Source organism: Alternaria rosae (assembly GCF_020736505.1).
Source record: "Alternaria rosae strain MPI-PUGE-AT-0040 chromosome Unknown BKA58scaffold_2, whole genome shotgun sequence".
NCBI classification, from domain to species: domain Eukaryota; kingdom Fungi; phylum Ascomycota; class Dothideomycetes; order Pleosporales; family Pleosporaceae; genus Alternaria; species Alternaria rosae.
Genome location: NW_025763571.1, coordinates 3,318,221 through 3,334,722, shown reverse-complemented (window position 1 = coordinate 3,334,722; position 16,502 = coordinate 3,318,221). Strand labels below are relative to the sequence as shown.

General features: G+C 53.3%; 6 protein-coding genes across 6 annotated transcripts; 3 read left to right on the top strand and 3 right to left on the bottom strand.

The window, feature by feature from the left end:
- The first annotated feature begins 1,451 nt into the window (after positions 1-1,451).
- Positions 1,452-2,900, top strand: BKA58DRAFT_101370 (uncharacterized protein). The gene is made up of 2 exons (XM_046163736.1): positions 1,452-2,103; positions 2,157-2,900. Exons 1-2 carry the CDS (start codon positions 1,633-1,635, stop codon positions 2,814-2,816), a joined length of 1,131 nt encoding a protein of 376 aa, XP_046029530.1. The 5' UTR covers positions 1,452-1,632; the 3' UTR covers positions 2,817-2,900.
- Positions 2,900-3,976, bottom strand: BKA58DRAFT_101502 (uncharacterized protein). The gene is made up of 4 exons (XM_046163739.1): positions 3,938-3,976; positions 3,591-3,676; positions 3,238-3,539; positions 2,900-3,176 (listed from the first exon to the last, which is right to left on the bottom strand). The coding sequence occupies exons 2-4, from the start codon at positions 3,627-3,629 to the stop codon at positions 2,984-2,986; spliced, it is 534 nt and encodes a 177-aa protein (XP_046029529.1). The 5' UTR covers positions 3,630-3,676; positions 3,938-3,976; the 3' UTR covers positions 2,900-2,983.
- A 1,060-nt stretch (positions 3,977-5,036) lies between these two features.
- Positions 5,037-9,366, bottom strand: BKA58DRAFT_409123 (uncharacterized protein; the record flags this gene model as incomplete). The annotated part of the gene is made up of 14 exons (XM_046172127.1): positions 5,037-5,948; positions 5,982-7,088; positions 7,125-7,180; positions 7,220-7,334; positions 7,365-7,547; positions 7,587-7,635; positions 7,687-7,821; positions 7,867-7,975; positions 8,015-8,268; positions 8,305-8,452; positions 8,489-8,580; positions 8,614-8,963; positions 9,106-9,148; positions 9,245-9,366. The coding sequence occupies 14 exons, from the start codon at positions 9,364-9,366 to the stop codon at positions 5,037-5,039; spliced, it is 3,675 nt and encodes a 1,224-aa protein (XP_046029528.1).
- A 1,830-nt stretch (positions 9,367-11,196) lies between these two features.
- BKA58DRAFT_101326 (uncharacterized protein) lies at positions 11,197-12,684 on the top strand. Its single transcript, XM_046163735.1, has one exon. It carries the CDS (start codon positions 11,306-11,308, stop codon positions 12,563-12,565), a length of 1,260 nt encoding a protein of 419 aa, XP_046029527.1. The 5' UTR covers positions 11,197-11,305; the 3' UTR covers positions 12,566-12,684.
- Positions 12,685-13,280: 596 nt separating this feature from the next.
- BKA58DRAFT_332849 (D-lactate dehydrogenase mitochondrial precursor) lies at positions 13,281-15,405 on the top strand. Its single transcript, XM_046168191.1, has 3 exons — positions 13,281-13,698; positions 13,750-15,027; positions 15,084-15,405. Exons 1-3 carry the CDS (start codon positions 13,419-13,421, stop codon positions 15,353-15,355), a joined length of 1,830 nt encoding a protein of 609 aa, XP_046029526.1. The 5' UTR covers positions 13,281-13,418; the 3' UTR covers positions 15,356-15,405.
- BKA58DRAFT_377825 (GNAT domain-containing protein) lies at positions 15,406-16,457 on the bottom strand. The gene is made up of 2 exons (XM_046169644.1): positions 16,328-16,457; positions 15,406-16,259 (listed from the first exon to the last, which is right to left on the bottom strand). The coding sequence occupies exon 2, from the start codon at positions 16,171-16,173 to the stop codon at positions 15,490-15,492; it is 684 nt and encodes a 227-aa protein (XP_046029525.1). The 5' UTR covers positions 16,174-16,259; positions 16,328-16,457; the 3' UTR covers positions 15,406-15,489.
- Between the last annotated feature and the right edge of the window lie 45 nt (positions 16,458-16,502).

Below are 16,502 nucleotides of genomic sequence, written 5' to 3'. Positions count from 1 at the left end.
GTAGACAGCATTTATGACCAACTTTTGTCACTCCTTCAAAAGTGTTTGCTCATCTTTCTTCGTGAGTGTGCTATGGGCGGCGTTGAAGCACTCGCAACACTAGCATCAAGCAAGCCCAACCCTCCAAGTATCCAATGACGTCAACAAATACTACACACATACAACATTCCTCACATGCTAGCACAGGCTGGCGCAAAAGAGCCAACATCGCGCTTATGCACGTCTAATCAATCTATGCAACCCCGTACTCGTGTTACCAGCGACGTTGCCGCATTCGGCAGTCTTCCCGCGCAATCGATAGTCTATCTCGTATCACAGCGCGGGAACATTTCTTTCACATCGTCAACCCACGAATATGCATCGTGAAATGCGCGCGTGATGGCTTCCATGGAACCCTGCGATAAGACACTGCGCTTGACGCCGCATATCTATGTATGAGACGAATGACAGACGTTTGGCGCCGACATCGCTTAAAACTTGCTCAACCAAGCAAGCTTTCATGTTGAGAGATTTTCTCGGCTAGTCGACAGAGCGGGATGACTGCAGGCGATGGCCTGGATGAACACTGCTCGTTGTCATCGGTCGTCTCAAAGACTTGCATATGCTAGGGTGTAGCCAATATTCACTGAAGTTTATCGGCTGAACGGCAAGTCTAGACAGAGTACGCGGGACACAACAAGTGGACGAGAGAGGTAAGAAAGACACTAGCTGGCGGCTTGAGTCGAGACTCTCTTCAGCGATCAAGATAGACAGAAGGATGGAGAGACGTCAGTAGAATACTTCTGTAAAGTAGTTTTTATGGTAGAAAGTAGGAAAGATAGTGTTCTGAACGCCGTCGAGCGAGACAAACGTTTAGCATGACTGGCAGAAGCGACAAATATTTCCTCTGCGGCATTTAGCTGCACCTATTGGTCAGTAATCGTTCTTACTCACCTCCGTTCTCTCCGTCTCCTACAAACCCAATACCAATGGCACAGATGATACCTACAGCTTTCCATCAAGTGATAGAGATGATAATCTCAGGTGGAAGTCTCCCACAGACTGCGAAAACGTTATTTCAGGTGGATGTCCTTTCGTGTCTTCGATCACGGACATGTAACAGAGCTAGGCATGTCGTCGAAATCGTAGTCCGTAAGTCCCTGTTGATGCAACCAGCTGTGGTCGTTATACCGAGCGTGAGATGCTACATCTGAGCAACAAATAGGAACACTCGGCTTGCTTAGTCGTTCTGATGGAGACAAAGCCTTCATATCTTGGATGATGGCGTGAAGGTTATGGTAAAGTTGATTGGCGACGAAGATTTATCCGATCGAGGAGTCATCCTTGTGGCTGCGTGCATATGATCATATCGTCGCTCCGAGATCAGAACAGCCCAGTGCAAGCGTTGATGCAAATACAAAAGCAGTCGTGAGATGACTTATCGTGACTGTCTGGGTGTTGCAAGGCTGAACTTGTGACGATGGAATGTCGCCCGTGCGTCATCGCCACGATTTCCCCAGCCTCCACTAGCGCCCTTTCGTCGCATCGTCACCGTCTCGACGCGCCAGATGTCGCCCTGAAGTGCGCGAACCCGGCGCGTCCATCTAGCGCAACCGTAGAATCAGCGCGAACATACCACCACACATCCGAAACATGGACGAGCCGTCTTCACAACTCCACCTCGAGATTCGCGACGCCGTCGTTCGCGCGCTCGCAACGCGCCGGCCCATCCTCCACCACCTAAACGCCGACTCGTCTTGGCTTCTTCAGATACCGCGTCCAGCAAACGCCGTCAAACACGGGAGCCGGGTATACTACAATGTCTTGATAGACCCGTGGTTCGTTGGTGGGCAGAGCGATGTCGCAAAATGGTTCAGTCAGCAGTTCCACGCGACGGAGAGTGCTGTCAAAAGTATTGCTGAGGTAGAGGAGTTGGCACGACAGGTCGAAATAATGGCTGGAGGGTTGCGACTAGGCAGAGGAAGAAGCAAAAAGAGGAAGGTCGAAGAGGTGGATGAGGAGAGTTATGTGGACTGTGTGGCTATTAGCCATGAATTCACCGACCATTGCCATAAGGAAACGCTTTTAGAGGTTCATCGTGATGTGACTGTGCTCGCGACAGAGGTATGTTCTCGCACGACATGATTAAGCCTACTTTCGGCTGACAAGCATCGCAGCAAGCAGCCAACCTCATATCCTCCTGGAACCACTTCCGCACCGTAATAACAACACCCACCTTCGCCGACCACTCCGACTGGCACGACTATAGTCTCTCGCCGCTCCCCTCATGGCTCAGCATATCGCGTCTCACAGCGTCTGGAGACTCTCTCTACCTCCACTCTGCGCTCCTAATAACCTTCGCCACGCATCCCTTCTTGTCGACAGCTACGCCTAAGAAGCGTCTCTCTACACTCAGTATAAACGGCGACGGAGCGGAAGAACTATCGTCTAATCTCAACGGCGAAGAAGCGGAATGTGTAATCTACACACCACACGGCATCCCCCACGAAGCCCTCAGCCCAATCGCCACAGCCGACCCACCACTACATACCCTCGCTTTCCTACACGGCCTCCACGACGTCTCTATATCCTCTGCCCAGCAGCTCAACCTGGGAGCGAAGAACGGCATTCTCGCACAACGCATACTTCGAGCGAAGTATTGGGTTGCAACACACGACGAAGTGAAGAAGGGAGGAGGCCTGATAAGTTGGTTCCTCCGCCGAAAGGTGTGGACAGTGGAAGATGCGTTGAAAGAAGCGAGAGCACAAGATGGGGATGTCTTTGAAGATGTGCACTTTCAAGGTATGAAGAATGGAGAGAGTAGGGTCTTGGAGTAATATGAGCCATTTCTTTGGAGGAGAGGGGAAGATTGGCTGTAAGTAATTTGTTTTGGTCCCGAGTATATACCCACTTTCGCAAAGCAGGCCCGAATCAAGGCATTTTTCAGATCATCGACGTATGCAACACACTCGCAGTACTCTTCCAGTGACTGAGGGGGTAATCACTACCGTGGACTCAGATCATAATTGCTTCGCACGGCCCCGCAAGCTGGCCCCGAATCCTCTGCCTTCACCTCTCCTTTTGCTATCTTCTCTTCGAGGGTCCTTCGTTCCTCGTTGAAACGATCTCTCTCTGCTATTCGCTCGTTTTTAGTACTTGAAGGGGGTAAAACGCCCGGGAGTGGATCGAACCATTGTCTAGACAAGGTGTCAGCCTCGACTTGTTCGATCCACAAAGCATGCTCTACGCCATGCTTACTTTTTCGGCGTACTCCTGCCATCAACACCACGGAAGCGATCCTCATTCGCTTGACTCCAGTCGTGTCGATCAAGGTACTCTTTCAGCAAAAGCGGTGACATGGGCTGTGCACCATAGACCTCCATGCCAGTTGGCTCGTCATCCGGTCCAGGCACCCAACGAATGGTCCTGCAGATGCCGTCACAGCCTATTTGGCGGAAACACTTGAGATCTGCCGGGCGCTTCATCGTTGCGAAGAACTCTCTGAGCGTACCTGTATGCTCAGATGGGCCTGTAAGGCCTGGTTCGAAGCTGTCGATAACCTTGAGATGGGATTAGTCTAGCCGGTGGTGATGACCCGTTGTTTTACGTACGCTTTTGTCAGGGAGTGAGTGGGGTTGTGGTGTAGACATGGTGGTATGTGGAACTCTATCGATGCTGTTGAACTTGGATGTGAGGGCTGTCGCTGTGCATGTGTTTATTAAAGCTTGCGCAGGCAATGGAGGTAAGTGGCAGTAGAAGACTGGATTCAGAAGGGAAGTCGAATTGGGGTTATTGCGGCACAGATACAGAAATGAGGAGGATGTGTTGGTTCAATATGATAGTGCTTGCTTACTGGTTGAGCATGACGTATAAAGTATCATCGGTATACGCAAGACTACATTACCTAGGTACCTTAGAATCTTGACGACTTTTTTTACACGAATCTAGATTGTGACACCTGTTTGCTTTCTTTTCTTGTTTAAGATGCGGATGTCGAGTGAGCAGCAGAATGTAAGAATTTCTCTCTACCAGTGCCCGCCCACAATAATACTAGGCAAGCGGGGCCTCATCCACGTTAGCCTCTGCAACTCCAACCTCACGCGCCACTGAGGATACAATCGACCTGACCCTCGCCCCAGCTCCGCAAGACATCGAGGATATAGCACCTTATTCAAGGGAAAAAACCGAACAGGTCTAGAGTTCGGCCTGCCTTCGGTAATTGCTCGCTGTACGGAGTGTATGTGAGACGTATACTGAATTCATACCTCTACCTCTGCAGGCATCGGAGTATGCTTATTCCATGTACCTGGGCTTAAAGAGTGCGCTACGTGCATGAGCATCGACTACTTCTCAGAAGAAGAGCGGCAGCGGGGATGTGCATGCCGACGTGGAGACTGCACATTAGGCCTTCGAGACACAGATCATTAGCATTATTACATTAGAAACTGCCATGGAAAGCTCATGCAGCAGGTTGGTCCTGGCGGGGAACACGTTTGTGATGTTCACGTGCCTATGTTGCACCAATGCGTAAACTACAAGCAGGTGTAGCTAACATCAGCCGTTTGTTGAGCCTACAGACGCATACGCAAGATGACGTTCGAGCAAAAGTAGTCACGCACGTGAACGTCTCGAAATTGTGTCCGGAAGATAGCGCGACTAATGCGCTTATGCATATTAAGGAAGAAGGCTCATAGTATACTACATGAAGATCAAGATCCCATTTTTCCATCCATCGTCGCTTCGCATCAAAAACAAATCAAGAGGGGCTCCTTGCCACCAACGCCATTACTATGCAATGCTCATCTCTCTGTGATGATGTTCCAACAAGCCCGAAGTAAAGGGGGAATGGAGAAGGTAGTCGCTGGGGAAAAACAAACAATGTGGCCAATCTTGTGGAAATGTATAGGTACACGTGTATGGAGGTGCTAACGGAAAAAGGAGTATGGTGAACAAATCAATGCAAACAAAGTGATCGAATCCGTGGTCAAAGGTGATGAGCTAGATGCTCAACCCGCGGTTCGTAGAATGGGTATGGATGTCGACATGGACAAGGCCGTTTACTGCGATTTAGGTACGCACTCTGTGTACTTCGCTGCGAGTTCCTGTGCAATCTCAGGCGTCTTGACTGCGTAAAGAACAGACTGGAGTCCGCCTTCCTTGGCAGGCTTGGTCGCCATGACCATCTTCTTGCTACCGCCAGTGACAGTGGCAGGCAGCGCTGGTAGTATCTGGTAGTTGACTGGGGTGGCACCGCTCGGGATGCGCACTCGCACAGAGCACTTGCCCGTCTGCTTGTCCTTGAGGATCCAGAGCGGGCCCTTTGCGATGTTCGTCCAGCCCTTTTCTCCCTCCTGGTGCTTGGCGAGTACGACTTCGGTGTGGAAGACAATGTCGTAAGTGTTGAGCTCATCCTCAGTCAACTTGGTCAAGTCAATCTGTTCTTGCTTACCGCCGTCTTCGTCATCTTCTGCTGCAGACGCGGCACTGGTATCGCCAGCTTCAGAGAGAGGCGTGTTTGCGCGCGAAGAGAATACAGACGATGTCACAGAGTTGCCGCCTGATGGAGCGAAAAGCGAAGATCCACCTGTGGACGGGGCGAAATTGAAGATCGAGCTGGGTGGTGGTTTCGCCGGCGTTGTGGAGAACTCGCCAGCACCAGGTGTAGCAGGCTGGAAGCTGAATTTGGGTGCAGCGTCCTTCTTCTCAGTAGCAGGAGCTCCGCCGAACTTGATCGGAGTACCCGCCTTGAAAGTCTGATCGCCGGCGAACGTGTCGGTCTTCGGCGGCGCGGTCTTTGATGCAGCACCGAAATCGAAGAACTGGAAGGGTTTGTTGGAAGGAGTTGTAGTACCGTTACTCTGCCCGAACAGAGAGGAGGCGCCGCTGTTCTCCTTCTCTGCCTCGGAATCGTTGTCCCTGGTGATCCTTGAAAACAAGCTGCCCTTAGAACTTGACTCCTGCTGCTTGTGCTGCTGAGTATCGTCAGATTCGGTCTCCGATACATCGACCGAGCGCTTCGGAGGCGAAGGCGGCTCTACTGAATCAGTATTGTCTTGTTGTTCGCCGTCGTCGTCATCCGACTCTTCCTGGTTGCTGGAGGACGGACCTGATAGGTGGCCGAAGATATTTGGGGATGATGCTTGCGAGTTGGAGGCGTTGAAAATCGATTGACTGCCTGTAGACGGCGCCGGGCTGGGAGCTTTGGGAGTGGAAACTCCGCTCTTAGGCTTCAAAAGCCCAGTGAACGGATTTTCCTTGGGTGAAGTACTCCCAGAAGTACTACCAGGTAACACAAATTTAGTCGAGGCAGCAATCTCCTTCTCCTTGGCGAGACGCTCAGCCTCAGCCTTGTCGTACCTGGCAGACCACTCCTCTTTGGTCTCATCGTCCGAGTCGTAGTCCTCATCCATAGCCTTCTTCTTGCGTTCTGCGGCAAGCTCCTCGTAAGTCTTTGCGGTCTTGGTGAACTGAGCCATGAAGCCGCCTGCCGGAGCACTGCCAAAGTTCGGCTTGAAGCCAGTAGAGCCTGATGTACTAGTGGAGGAAGCACCGAAGCTTGGCTTGAAGCCAGACGAGGCTGCCGCAGTTTCTGCACCGTTAGTAGCGGGAATTGAGGGCTTAAAACCGAAACCGGTAGTCGATGCAGCTGGTTGCGAGGGCTCGGTGGCGGGCTTTTCAGCTGTCTTTGGAGCGAACAGGCTTGCCGATGAAGCTGGCGCAGGTGTAGAGGGCTTGTTTCCGATCGCCTTGGCAAACATGTTTGATGTCGCCGTGGCTGGGGCACTGAGCTTCGGTGTAGAAGCCGAGAGCTGGGGAGTCGGACCAGCAGATGCTTCTGTGGCACGAGCTCGCTTGGAAGGGGATGGATCACGGACTTCGTGGCTATCATCGTTGACCTTGCGCTTGGTGGATAGGCTTGATTCATTGCCGGTGATACCTCGTCCGGCTGCACGTTGCTTCTTCACGTTGTCGATCTTCTTCTTAATGTCGACCGCATGCTGGTAGTGCCAAAGCGACACGCTTGACCAGTCTGCCGTGGGAGGAAGGTTGCTCAGCTGTTGTCGGTACTTTTCGTTCAACATTTGCAGTTGAGCGGTCAGATCGGATATCTGCTTCAGTAGACCATCGCTGCTCTGCGCGCGAACGGCACCTGGTACAGCCCAATCTTTGGGAACGTGCACCTTGGGAACCTTGGGCATTTCTGGTGCCTGCGATTCTCTAGTCGACTCAGAGGTAGTACCGTTGAAGATCGATGTGGCCGGCGCAGGGGAGGATTGCGAGGGTTCCTTTGAAGCGCTGAACAAGTTGGGACGATCTGTCGAAGGTTTGGGCAAAGAGGCAAAGGGATTGGAAGCCTCAGGTGCAGCCTTGGGTGTTTCTGATACTGAGGTCGATGAAGGGGGAAAGCTTGACTGTGGCTTTTGGAACAAATTGCTGGAGTTGTTGCTCTCGGGCTGGAACGTTTGGGAGAAGAGGCCAGAGCTAGTTTTGGGTTGAGCAGCAGTGAACATGCCACCTTGAGACTTCTCCACGTCGGTTGTCTTCGCTGGCTGTGGTGTGGAGAACGGCTGGAATAGACTTGACTTTGGTGCTTCGGGAGCCTTCACTGTTGCTGCGCCCGTATCCTTATTGGCACCAAATATGCTGAAACCTGAACTGCTTCCTGTAGTGGTAGGTGTGTCGGCTGGCTTGGGAAGTGCCGCAAACGGGTTGGACTTGGGGGTATCGGCAGGAAGGCTGCTGCCAGACTCTTCAGGTTTCTTGAGGCTGCTGAACATGCTTGTTGGTGCAGCTGCCCCAGAAGACTTGTTTTCGGCGGTCGGGAGGTTTGCGAACGGATTGCTGGAAGGAGCAGATCCAAAGAGGTTTGTTGGAGGTGCGCTTGACGTCGTGCTGTCAGACTTCTGCGCATTTGCGCCGAAGTTGAACAGATTCGAGACAGGAGCGGTCGCCGTCGCCGTCGCATTTGGCGTGCCTTGCGCGCTCGTACCCAAGCCTCCAAAGAAGTTGTTCTGCTTCGGCGTTTCCGAGGTACCCTCCGTCTTTTGTGCGTTGGAACCGAAGCCACCAAACATGTTGTTTTGGGGCACAGCCGCCTGCTTGGGAGCATCTTCCTTCTGCGCATTGGCACCAAAGCCACCGAACGTGCTTGGTTGTGAAGGCGCCGTTGATTGTGTTGAGTTGCCAAATCCGCTGAAGATACCGCTTGTCGCCGGCGTACTCGTGGTGTTCGAGGCTGTCGTCGCTGCGGCACCGAATGTGAAGGGTGTGGATGCGGGAGCGGCGGTGCTCGTAGCATTTGGGGCGCCGCTGGTGGTGCCAAACATGCCACCGGGGGCAGCACTCGATGTACCAAACATACCACCCGAGGTCGCAGCGCTGGATGTACCAAACATACCGCCGGAAGAAGCGGCGGTGGATGTACCGAACATGCCTCCTGATGATGGTGCCGCACTCGATGTTCCAAACATGCCTCCAGTAGGCGCAGCGCTGGACGCCCCAAACATACCGCCTGTGGGAGCTGAACTGGTAGCACCGAACATGCCGCCTGATGAGGCTGCGCTTGTGGTATTGTTTTGGCCTAGGCCGCCAAAGGGATTGCTCTGCGCCTGGTCATTGTTGCCAAAAATGGACGATCCTCCGAACGCGGGCGCAGGCGTGCTGCCATTGGTCGCGGATCCCGAGTTGGCCGTCGCGAAAGGGTTTGCACCTCCAGCTGTGAAGTTGAAGCCCGCCGCCGAGGGTGGTGTGGGGTTGAAGCCTGTGCCCTGGTTGCTTCCTCCGAACGCTGGAAAGGACGAGGCAGCGAAGTTGTTGCTCGGGGCAGCGGACTGGGCGGGTGGGAAGCTGTTAGTCGCGCCGCCGCCGAAGGCATTGTTGCCGCCGAAACCGTTTGCGCCGTTGTTCGTAGGGGCGGACGTTGAGGCACCGAAGCCAAAGGCGTTTTGTTGTGGTGCGCCGAAGTTTGCGCTCTGTGATAGACCCTGATGAGCGCGTGCGTTAGCAAAGGCCTGCATCCTGCGTTGCAACTCGCGTCGCCCTTTCGGGGTGTGGCGGTCGGTCGACATGCTTGCGCAGCCGTCGAGAGTGCGATAGGGAGAGTAGTGTTGTGGTTGGGGTACTCACGGAGGTGGCGCCTGCTGGTCGTCGGGCTTTCGCGGTCTTGATTCTGGGGGACAAATAGTCAGCACGCGACGGACAAAGCGCGTCGTGACTAGAGCAGTCTGGGATAGACTCCAAGTCATGACTGGTGAGGGTGACTTACTTGCGGGCTGCCAGCTGTGCTGCCGTCGCCTTCTGGGGCACATCCGCGACATCATCGCGATCTTCGTAGGGGTTTTCGGGCCTCCCCTGGTCGAAAATGTTGCCCCGCTTATTGGACGACATGGTCGCGATCACTCGAGGAGTCTAAAAGTGATGGATGCGGTCGGTGGCTTGTTGGGATGGTTATAACTCCATGGGACGCGCGTGGTGGATGAAGATGGTGCTGAGATGTTTTTGATGTTGGTAGGGAAGTTGCGACCCGTGCTCGACGTCAGGGTGGGCCTTAGTCATGGCCTAGCAACGCGACTTTCTCTCACCCTGACAGCAAACTAGCCCTGCCAGAAAATAGCAACACTGCACACAAAGGACTGCACTATGTTGCTTCTACTTCCATGTGCATGCTCACAAATCCTTACCACCATGTGTTTCTACTGTCATGTCCAACGCCTCTTCGTCGGGTAAAGCCATAACCTGCCTTGCAGCACTATCGAATACAAATTTTTCGATGAGCCTAAACCAATTCAGATGCTGACTACTCTCGAGCACATTCGTCATCTTCTCGATGCTCGAAACGCGTCCAATATTGTGGCACCGCGTCCTATGTTAGCGCATCGCGTTGTGATACAACTAAGAAAAGAGGGTTATCAAGAATGCATTGCACCAGCACTTTGACATGAATTTGATAGGGCATAAGAAGTCTTTACTCATACTCGTATCCTACAAGGAGACGTCTATTCAACTTGATACATTGTTGATGGTGGGACGCGTAGTGGCTCTCGATATGCGTAGCGTGAAGATTCCAAGGTCCCAGGTAAATGCTGTTGATCCAAGGCCGGCCAGATGAATCACTTTGCATGAGTCTTGTCGTACATACTTGATTCTCGAAACCGAGGAATGGTACACGCATGGTATCGATCGAAAGTCTTGGAGGGGAGATGGTTGGACGAGAGTGTGGGGTAGAAGAGGTGTTTCATCCCAGGATGTTTCAGGCGGACCGCGGTGAAATAGCGCACACGTGAGGAGGTACTTGATGGCTTTTGTGGGCCAGGCCTTCTCCTCGTCATGCGGCGTTGAGATAACAGCCTTTAATGTCTGGTGTGGCTTGGGGCTAGGACCAGGTTTAGTATTTTGGGACAAGGCGGGGTAAGCGGAGTATCGTGAGATATCAGCCAATTCCGCGATGGGCAGAGCACTTGTATGGCTGAGTCGTGCGAATCTAGGTCAGCTTCAGCTTTGCAGCTTGCTTCTCCACGTCTCGACTCGACTCGCGGCCTCTCGTGATGAAGTGCTGCGCGTCCTGACCTGCTGTGCCACCAGATTGCGCAGTGTTGCTGCGCGACGGGCCCGCGGGCGGGGCGAAAGAGGAGCGAGACGGAGCATGTACAGCAAGTCCTGAGACATATCGTCGGACGGCACGGTAGCACTCTATTCCGTGGCTCACGAGCGGTGAGGCTCTCCCAGCCAGTCGTATTGCTATCTCGTTCCAAGCAGGCGGCGACTCCGCTTCAGCCGGTCTCCTCTCCTCCCTCCGCCATGCTGCATCTACCAGCGCATATAAGCACCCCGCGTCCTCAATCGCCGTGGGCGTCTGCGTCTCCGTCTCGAGTGGTGATGCTCCTCTTATCACTCGCGGCAACGTCAATCTCTCTCACCTACTCACCTACCGCCTAGCCGTCTAGGCGCTTAGAGCTGGGGCCGCCTTGGACTGAGCGTTCGCAGCGTGCAGCACCCCCTAGTCGGACCAGTCCCAGCAACCAAGGAAACGTCTGCCGACTAGGAAACCGCCGTCTTGTCTGCTGAGTACGCCATCGGCCGTCATTGAGCTTGGAACTGCCCCGGATCATCAGCAGCGGGCCGCGCGCCCACGAGTTGACACAGTCTTTTCGTCACCATCTTTTGGCGCGCTCGACAGCCGCGGAACGATCGGAAGATTGCCGCCAGTCCTATAGGTCGCACGTTGGCTTGGTGATGCGATTGCGTGCAACAACCACCCACCGCTGATCTCTTCTGGCCTATTACTCTCTGACATGCGCCGATAACACGCTTGAGCACTCCTTCTAACATGTCGAACCGGCATGCGCGTCTGCACAAACGAGGCTACTCCGCCTCCGCTGTGTCGAGTTCGCGCCCTCTAAGCCCCGTTGCTGACTACGACGTCGTTACCTTTAACCGTTCGGACACGCCCAAGGTCTACGAAGAGTCCTGGATAGAGACACAACGCCCTATGCCGTCTGCGACTTCCTCCCACCAGCTCAAGATCAAGCCCTACCTGCGCAAGCTCTCGTCCAAGGAGACCAGCGGGCTCGATCTGTCACGCCCTGCTGCCGAGAACGACCTCACCGGTCTGGGTATATCTGAATATGGCGCCTACTCACGGTCCATATCTGATGTTACTTTTTCGCCCGTCAACGGCCGCCACCGACACAACCGCTCCACCTCCAACACCTCGCAGTTCTCGTCGTCGTCTGGTCTGCAGCGGCCGACGCCCCTGCCTGCCATCCGCCAGACTCCGCAGCCCTTCACACCGCCAATAGCCCACTCATCGCCGCCATCAATTCTCGGGAGCGAGCACGAGGGCGATGATATCATGTCGGACGATGAGTTCCGCTTAAGACAAAACGCGTATGAACCCGCGCGCAGATCCGGTTCCATCTCCTCGGCACAGGGAACATCCCTACGCATCCACACCAACAACTCGTCCACCCGCCTTGCTGGCAGCTACTCCCAGTCGTCCGTCTCGCTCACCTCTCCAGTCGCCCAACCCAGGGCGCGTGGTGACACGCTCAAGTCCATCGACACCACCTCGCCCAGTTCGCGTACTTCCTTCGATCAGACCTATCGCTTTATCCGCGGCGGCCGCGACTCCCCCGTAGACCCAGCCTCGAGAGCTGCCTCCATTCGTGCTGCGCGACAGAAGTTCGAGGAGGAGCAGCGAGCCAAGGAGCGAAAGTATGAGAAGGTGGCACACAAGCAGCAGGAACGCGACTACCGCAAGCAGCAGAAGAAAGAGGACCACCAACGTCGCAAGTCAGAGACGCTCGACCGATCAGAGATTAACCGCACGCGCACTGTATCCACCGACTATGAAAAGACACCACGACCTTCGATAGCCGGGCGCCCTTCAGTGGGTGGACGCCAATATTCAGACCACCGTGAGGCGCACTCCAACTCACTGCCAAAGCTTGTGGCAACTGTCGATCCTGAGAAAGCAGCCGCCTTTTCCTCTACGCCCAAAGTCACCAAAAGCCGAGCCGCGAAGGGTACGTGGCAGCGTTTCGTAATCTGGCTCAAGACTCGACTGCTACGCATGTCTGGAAAGTAGGCCGCATGCACCGCCACAGACACACGCAGCAGGTGTGGCCAACCTAGCCGTGTAAGCAGTCGCCTTAGGTGCCACTCCACTACCTCTAACCCCGATGCCTTACACACCCCTCTCACTTGGCCCGACACTTGAGCAGATTGGTTTTGCATCTCATCCCTATACCCCATTTTTTCTTGCATATATTCTTTCGTGTTTTTAGCATGGCGTTTGGTTTAGGATTACGGCCTTTTTCATGATACATGCTCCTCTCATGCTTATGCTATACATCTTGCGAGCATCTTCAGAGACTTAGCATTCTACCTTTGGGCGCATTGGCAGAGACCTGCTTTGATCATTGCTTTCTACCATTTCTTATATTCTCATCACTTGGATATGCACAGGCGTTGGGAACGCTCTGGGTAACTTCCTCAAGACCGGCACTCAGTGTCTGGCGGCGTTGCGAGAATTTGGGTACGGTGACTGGGTTTGCTTTCGGTACAACACGCTCTGGTATCGGCCATCGAGCTTCTCAAATGCATTCTATCTTATCGAATCTTCATCTACCACACGTGACGCTTGCTTTCGTTCGCAATGTCGTAATTTGGAAGGCTTACACATGTTGACGCATCTTTTCCGACTTGTCCCGATGTCGCGATATCTGCCAGTAATTGCGTACTTGTGAATTGTGCATGAACGCCTCTCCACAACCACAGGGAATGCTCATCACTGGTTGCGACGTGCATACAGAACTCTTGGCGGTCTCTTAAGTCCGGGATTTACCCGCGCATCATCATCGTTCAGCTCACATGCAAAGCTTTCCCCGCTTTTGTCGCATCGACGCCTACGACATGAGTTACCGTCAATTGTAGTCGCAATGCCTCTACGAAGCCTGCCACGGGGCTCATTCGCCGTACGAGGCGCAACGGGAGCAGCGCTATGGCGGACATGCGGAGCTGGTGCGGGAGTCGGAAGAATAACGCAGAGGCGATGGGCGAGTGAAAGAAAACCGATGGGCAGGGAGGACGAGAAGCCATTCTACCTGCAACTCAATGAGAGTATCTACGAGCGTGTGCAGAAAGAGAAGGCCGAGCAGATCCAGATTCAATCTTTACAGCAAAGAACGGCAAGAGGACAATTCTTTGCGACTGTGTTTGGTACCAACAGTTCATACACCCCAGTTGTCGCGCATACTAACAGTTGAGTAGCATGTCTTATGACCGCAAGCATCGGCTATTACTATGGCCAGATGATTCCTCCGACCCCAGACATGAGCTCTACCGCACCGCTCGAGACCTTCAATCCTCCCAAGCACAATATTTCAGAGGCGAACATGGAAGCAGCATGGACAGACTTCCGCGACATTGTCGGAAAGGAGAATCTTACACTGGATCCCAACGACCTAGAATCGCACAGCGGATCATCGTGGTCTTCGCATCCCTCTCAACCAGGCGATGTGCCATTCTGCGTCGTGAAGCCAGGCAGCACACAGGAAGTTAGCGCGATCATGAAGGTCTGCCATGAACGCAAAATACCAGTCACTCCGTATAGCGGAGGCACAAGTTTAGAGGGTCACTTCGCAGCAACAAAGGGTGGCATATGCATCGACTTTAGCCGCATGGACAAGATTATAAAGCTACACAAGGGCGATATGGACGTCGTGGTTCAACCAGCAGTGGGCTGGGAACTCCTGAACGAAGAGCTGTCGAAAGAAGGTCTTTTCTTCCCTCCCGACCCAGGTCCAGGCGCAATGATCGGTGGCATGGTCGGGACAGGATGCTCTGGCACCAACGCGTATCGTTATGGCACAATGAAGGACTGGGTCGTATCACTCACCGTAGTCCTGGCTGATGGAACTGTCATCAAGACGCGACAACGGCCGCGAAAGTCTTCCGCTGGATACGACCTCACGCGCATGTTCATTGGTAGCGAAGGCACGTTAGGCCTCGTCACAGAAGCTACGCTCAAAGTCATTGTAAAACCACAACACACCAGTGTAGCAGTATGCGCGTTTCCGTCCATCCGCGCAGCAGCAGATTGCGTCTTCAAAGTCGTTGGCGCCGGCGTACCCATCGCTGCCATTGAAATCCTCGACGATGTTCAAATGCAATGTATAAATGACGCTGGACAGACTTCGAAGACCTGGAAGAACGCCCCAACGCTTTTCTTCAAGTTTGCTGGCACTCAGAGCTCCGTCAAGGAACAAATTAGCCAGGTGCAAGGTCTTGCCAAGAAGACCGGATCCGTAAGCTTCGAGTTCGCCAAGTCCGAACAAGAGAAGGAGGACCTATGGCAGGCGCGAAAGGAAGCACTCTGGAGCGTTATGGCCAAGGGTGAGGGCAACCCAGACATGGCTGTCTGGACCACAGACGTCGCCGTCCCGATATCCAAGTTGCCACAAATCATCGAAGAGACCAAGGAGAAGATTCGACAGAGTGGACTACTCGCCAGTATCGTAGGACACGTTGGAGACGGAAACTTCCACTGTAGGTTCATGCGTTTATCCTCATCTTATGACTCTTTCGCTTACGTATCATTCTAGCCATCATCCTATACAACCGCAACCAGGACTTCGACAAAGCCTCCCACCTCGTCCACGAAATGGTCAAACGCGCTATCGAACTTGAAGGTACAGCCACGGGTGAGCACGGCGTCGGTCTCGTTAAGAGAGACTACCTACCCCACGAAGTGGGTCAAACCACTGTGGATGCAATGAGGCAGCTCAAGAAGGCATTCGACCCTCTTTGCTTGCTCAACTGCGACAAGGTCGTTCGGGCGACACTGCCCAAACAGGGGGAAGTCGCTGAGTGGTAAGACACGCAGTATGTAGCCGGTTTCCTGTAGAAATATACTTTTCAAGCGGTTTGCACACTGCGCTGTGTATTCGATTATGTATTACTACCTCTTCTCCATCCTTCCTCAGTCGTGCGCTCTCTCATACTTGCACACTAAACAAACATCCCATATACCCAATACCCAGGTTCCCTCCACGCGCCATTAAGCCACACTTTCTCCTCTTCCTGCTTCCAACCCAGTTTCTTGAAGCCAAGTTTCTCCAAGACCTTTACGCTACCAGGATTCTCCTCGTCTACTGCTGCCTCGATGTACGCCTTTCCTTTTTGTCGCTCGTTTCCGTCGTTATCTTCCTGTGCGCCTGAAAATGAGGAAGACGCGGATACGAAAGCCATGTAGGCCTTCAATAGCGCATGGCCGGCTTCTGTCGCATATCCTTTGCCCCTCGCTGATGGAAACAAGGCATAACCTAGCGCCCTCATTGTGGTCGTTGTTGATGTGGATGGGATTGGGAGAGAAGGGCCGCTAGGTTGAAGACGTAGGCTTACGCTGCCTATATGCTTGCCTAGCCCAGTATCGTCATCGCCGGTAGAGGCTGAATTTGATGTATCGGGTTTGACAAACACAGAATAGAACATGTTATCAGTTGCAGGCCCCAACTGTTCTTTCATCCATTCGTAGCTTTCGGTCATGGAATGTGTGGGGCCGTGCAGACTCCATGCCGTGATGTCAAGGTTTGACCAGTTCTCGTGGAAGAGGCGGACGTGTGGAGAGGAAGGGTATGAAACGTCTGTTAGGCGGAGGAGCGCTAGGCGAGGTGTGTGGAGAAGGGTATCCATAATTGTGTTGGAGTGAATGAAGAATCGGCGGTATTGATCGGAAGGTCTTGAGAGAGGGTTCGAGGGTCGTGACGTAAGCTGATGTACTTTCAGGTGAGATTATAGTGAAGACGAAACAATTTATGTTGAGGATGTATGAGTCAATAGTGCTTACTTTTGACTAATCCAAATTCTTACGCACTTCTCTAGGTTCAAGAAATTGAAAATCCGTCGGACTTGTTCCATTGTGTTTTATGTAAGATATCATGGACTCGTAAGGTGCCAAGTTTGAGAGGTGATTGCCGGAAAAGAGCACGTGAGGACGCATGGACGTGATGACTAGCGCGCTT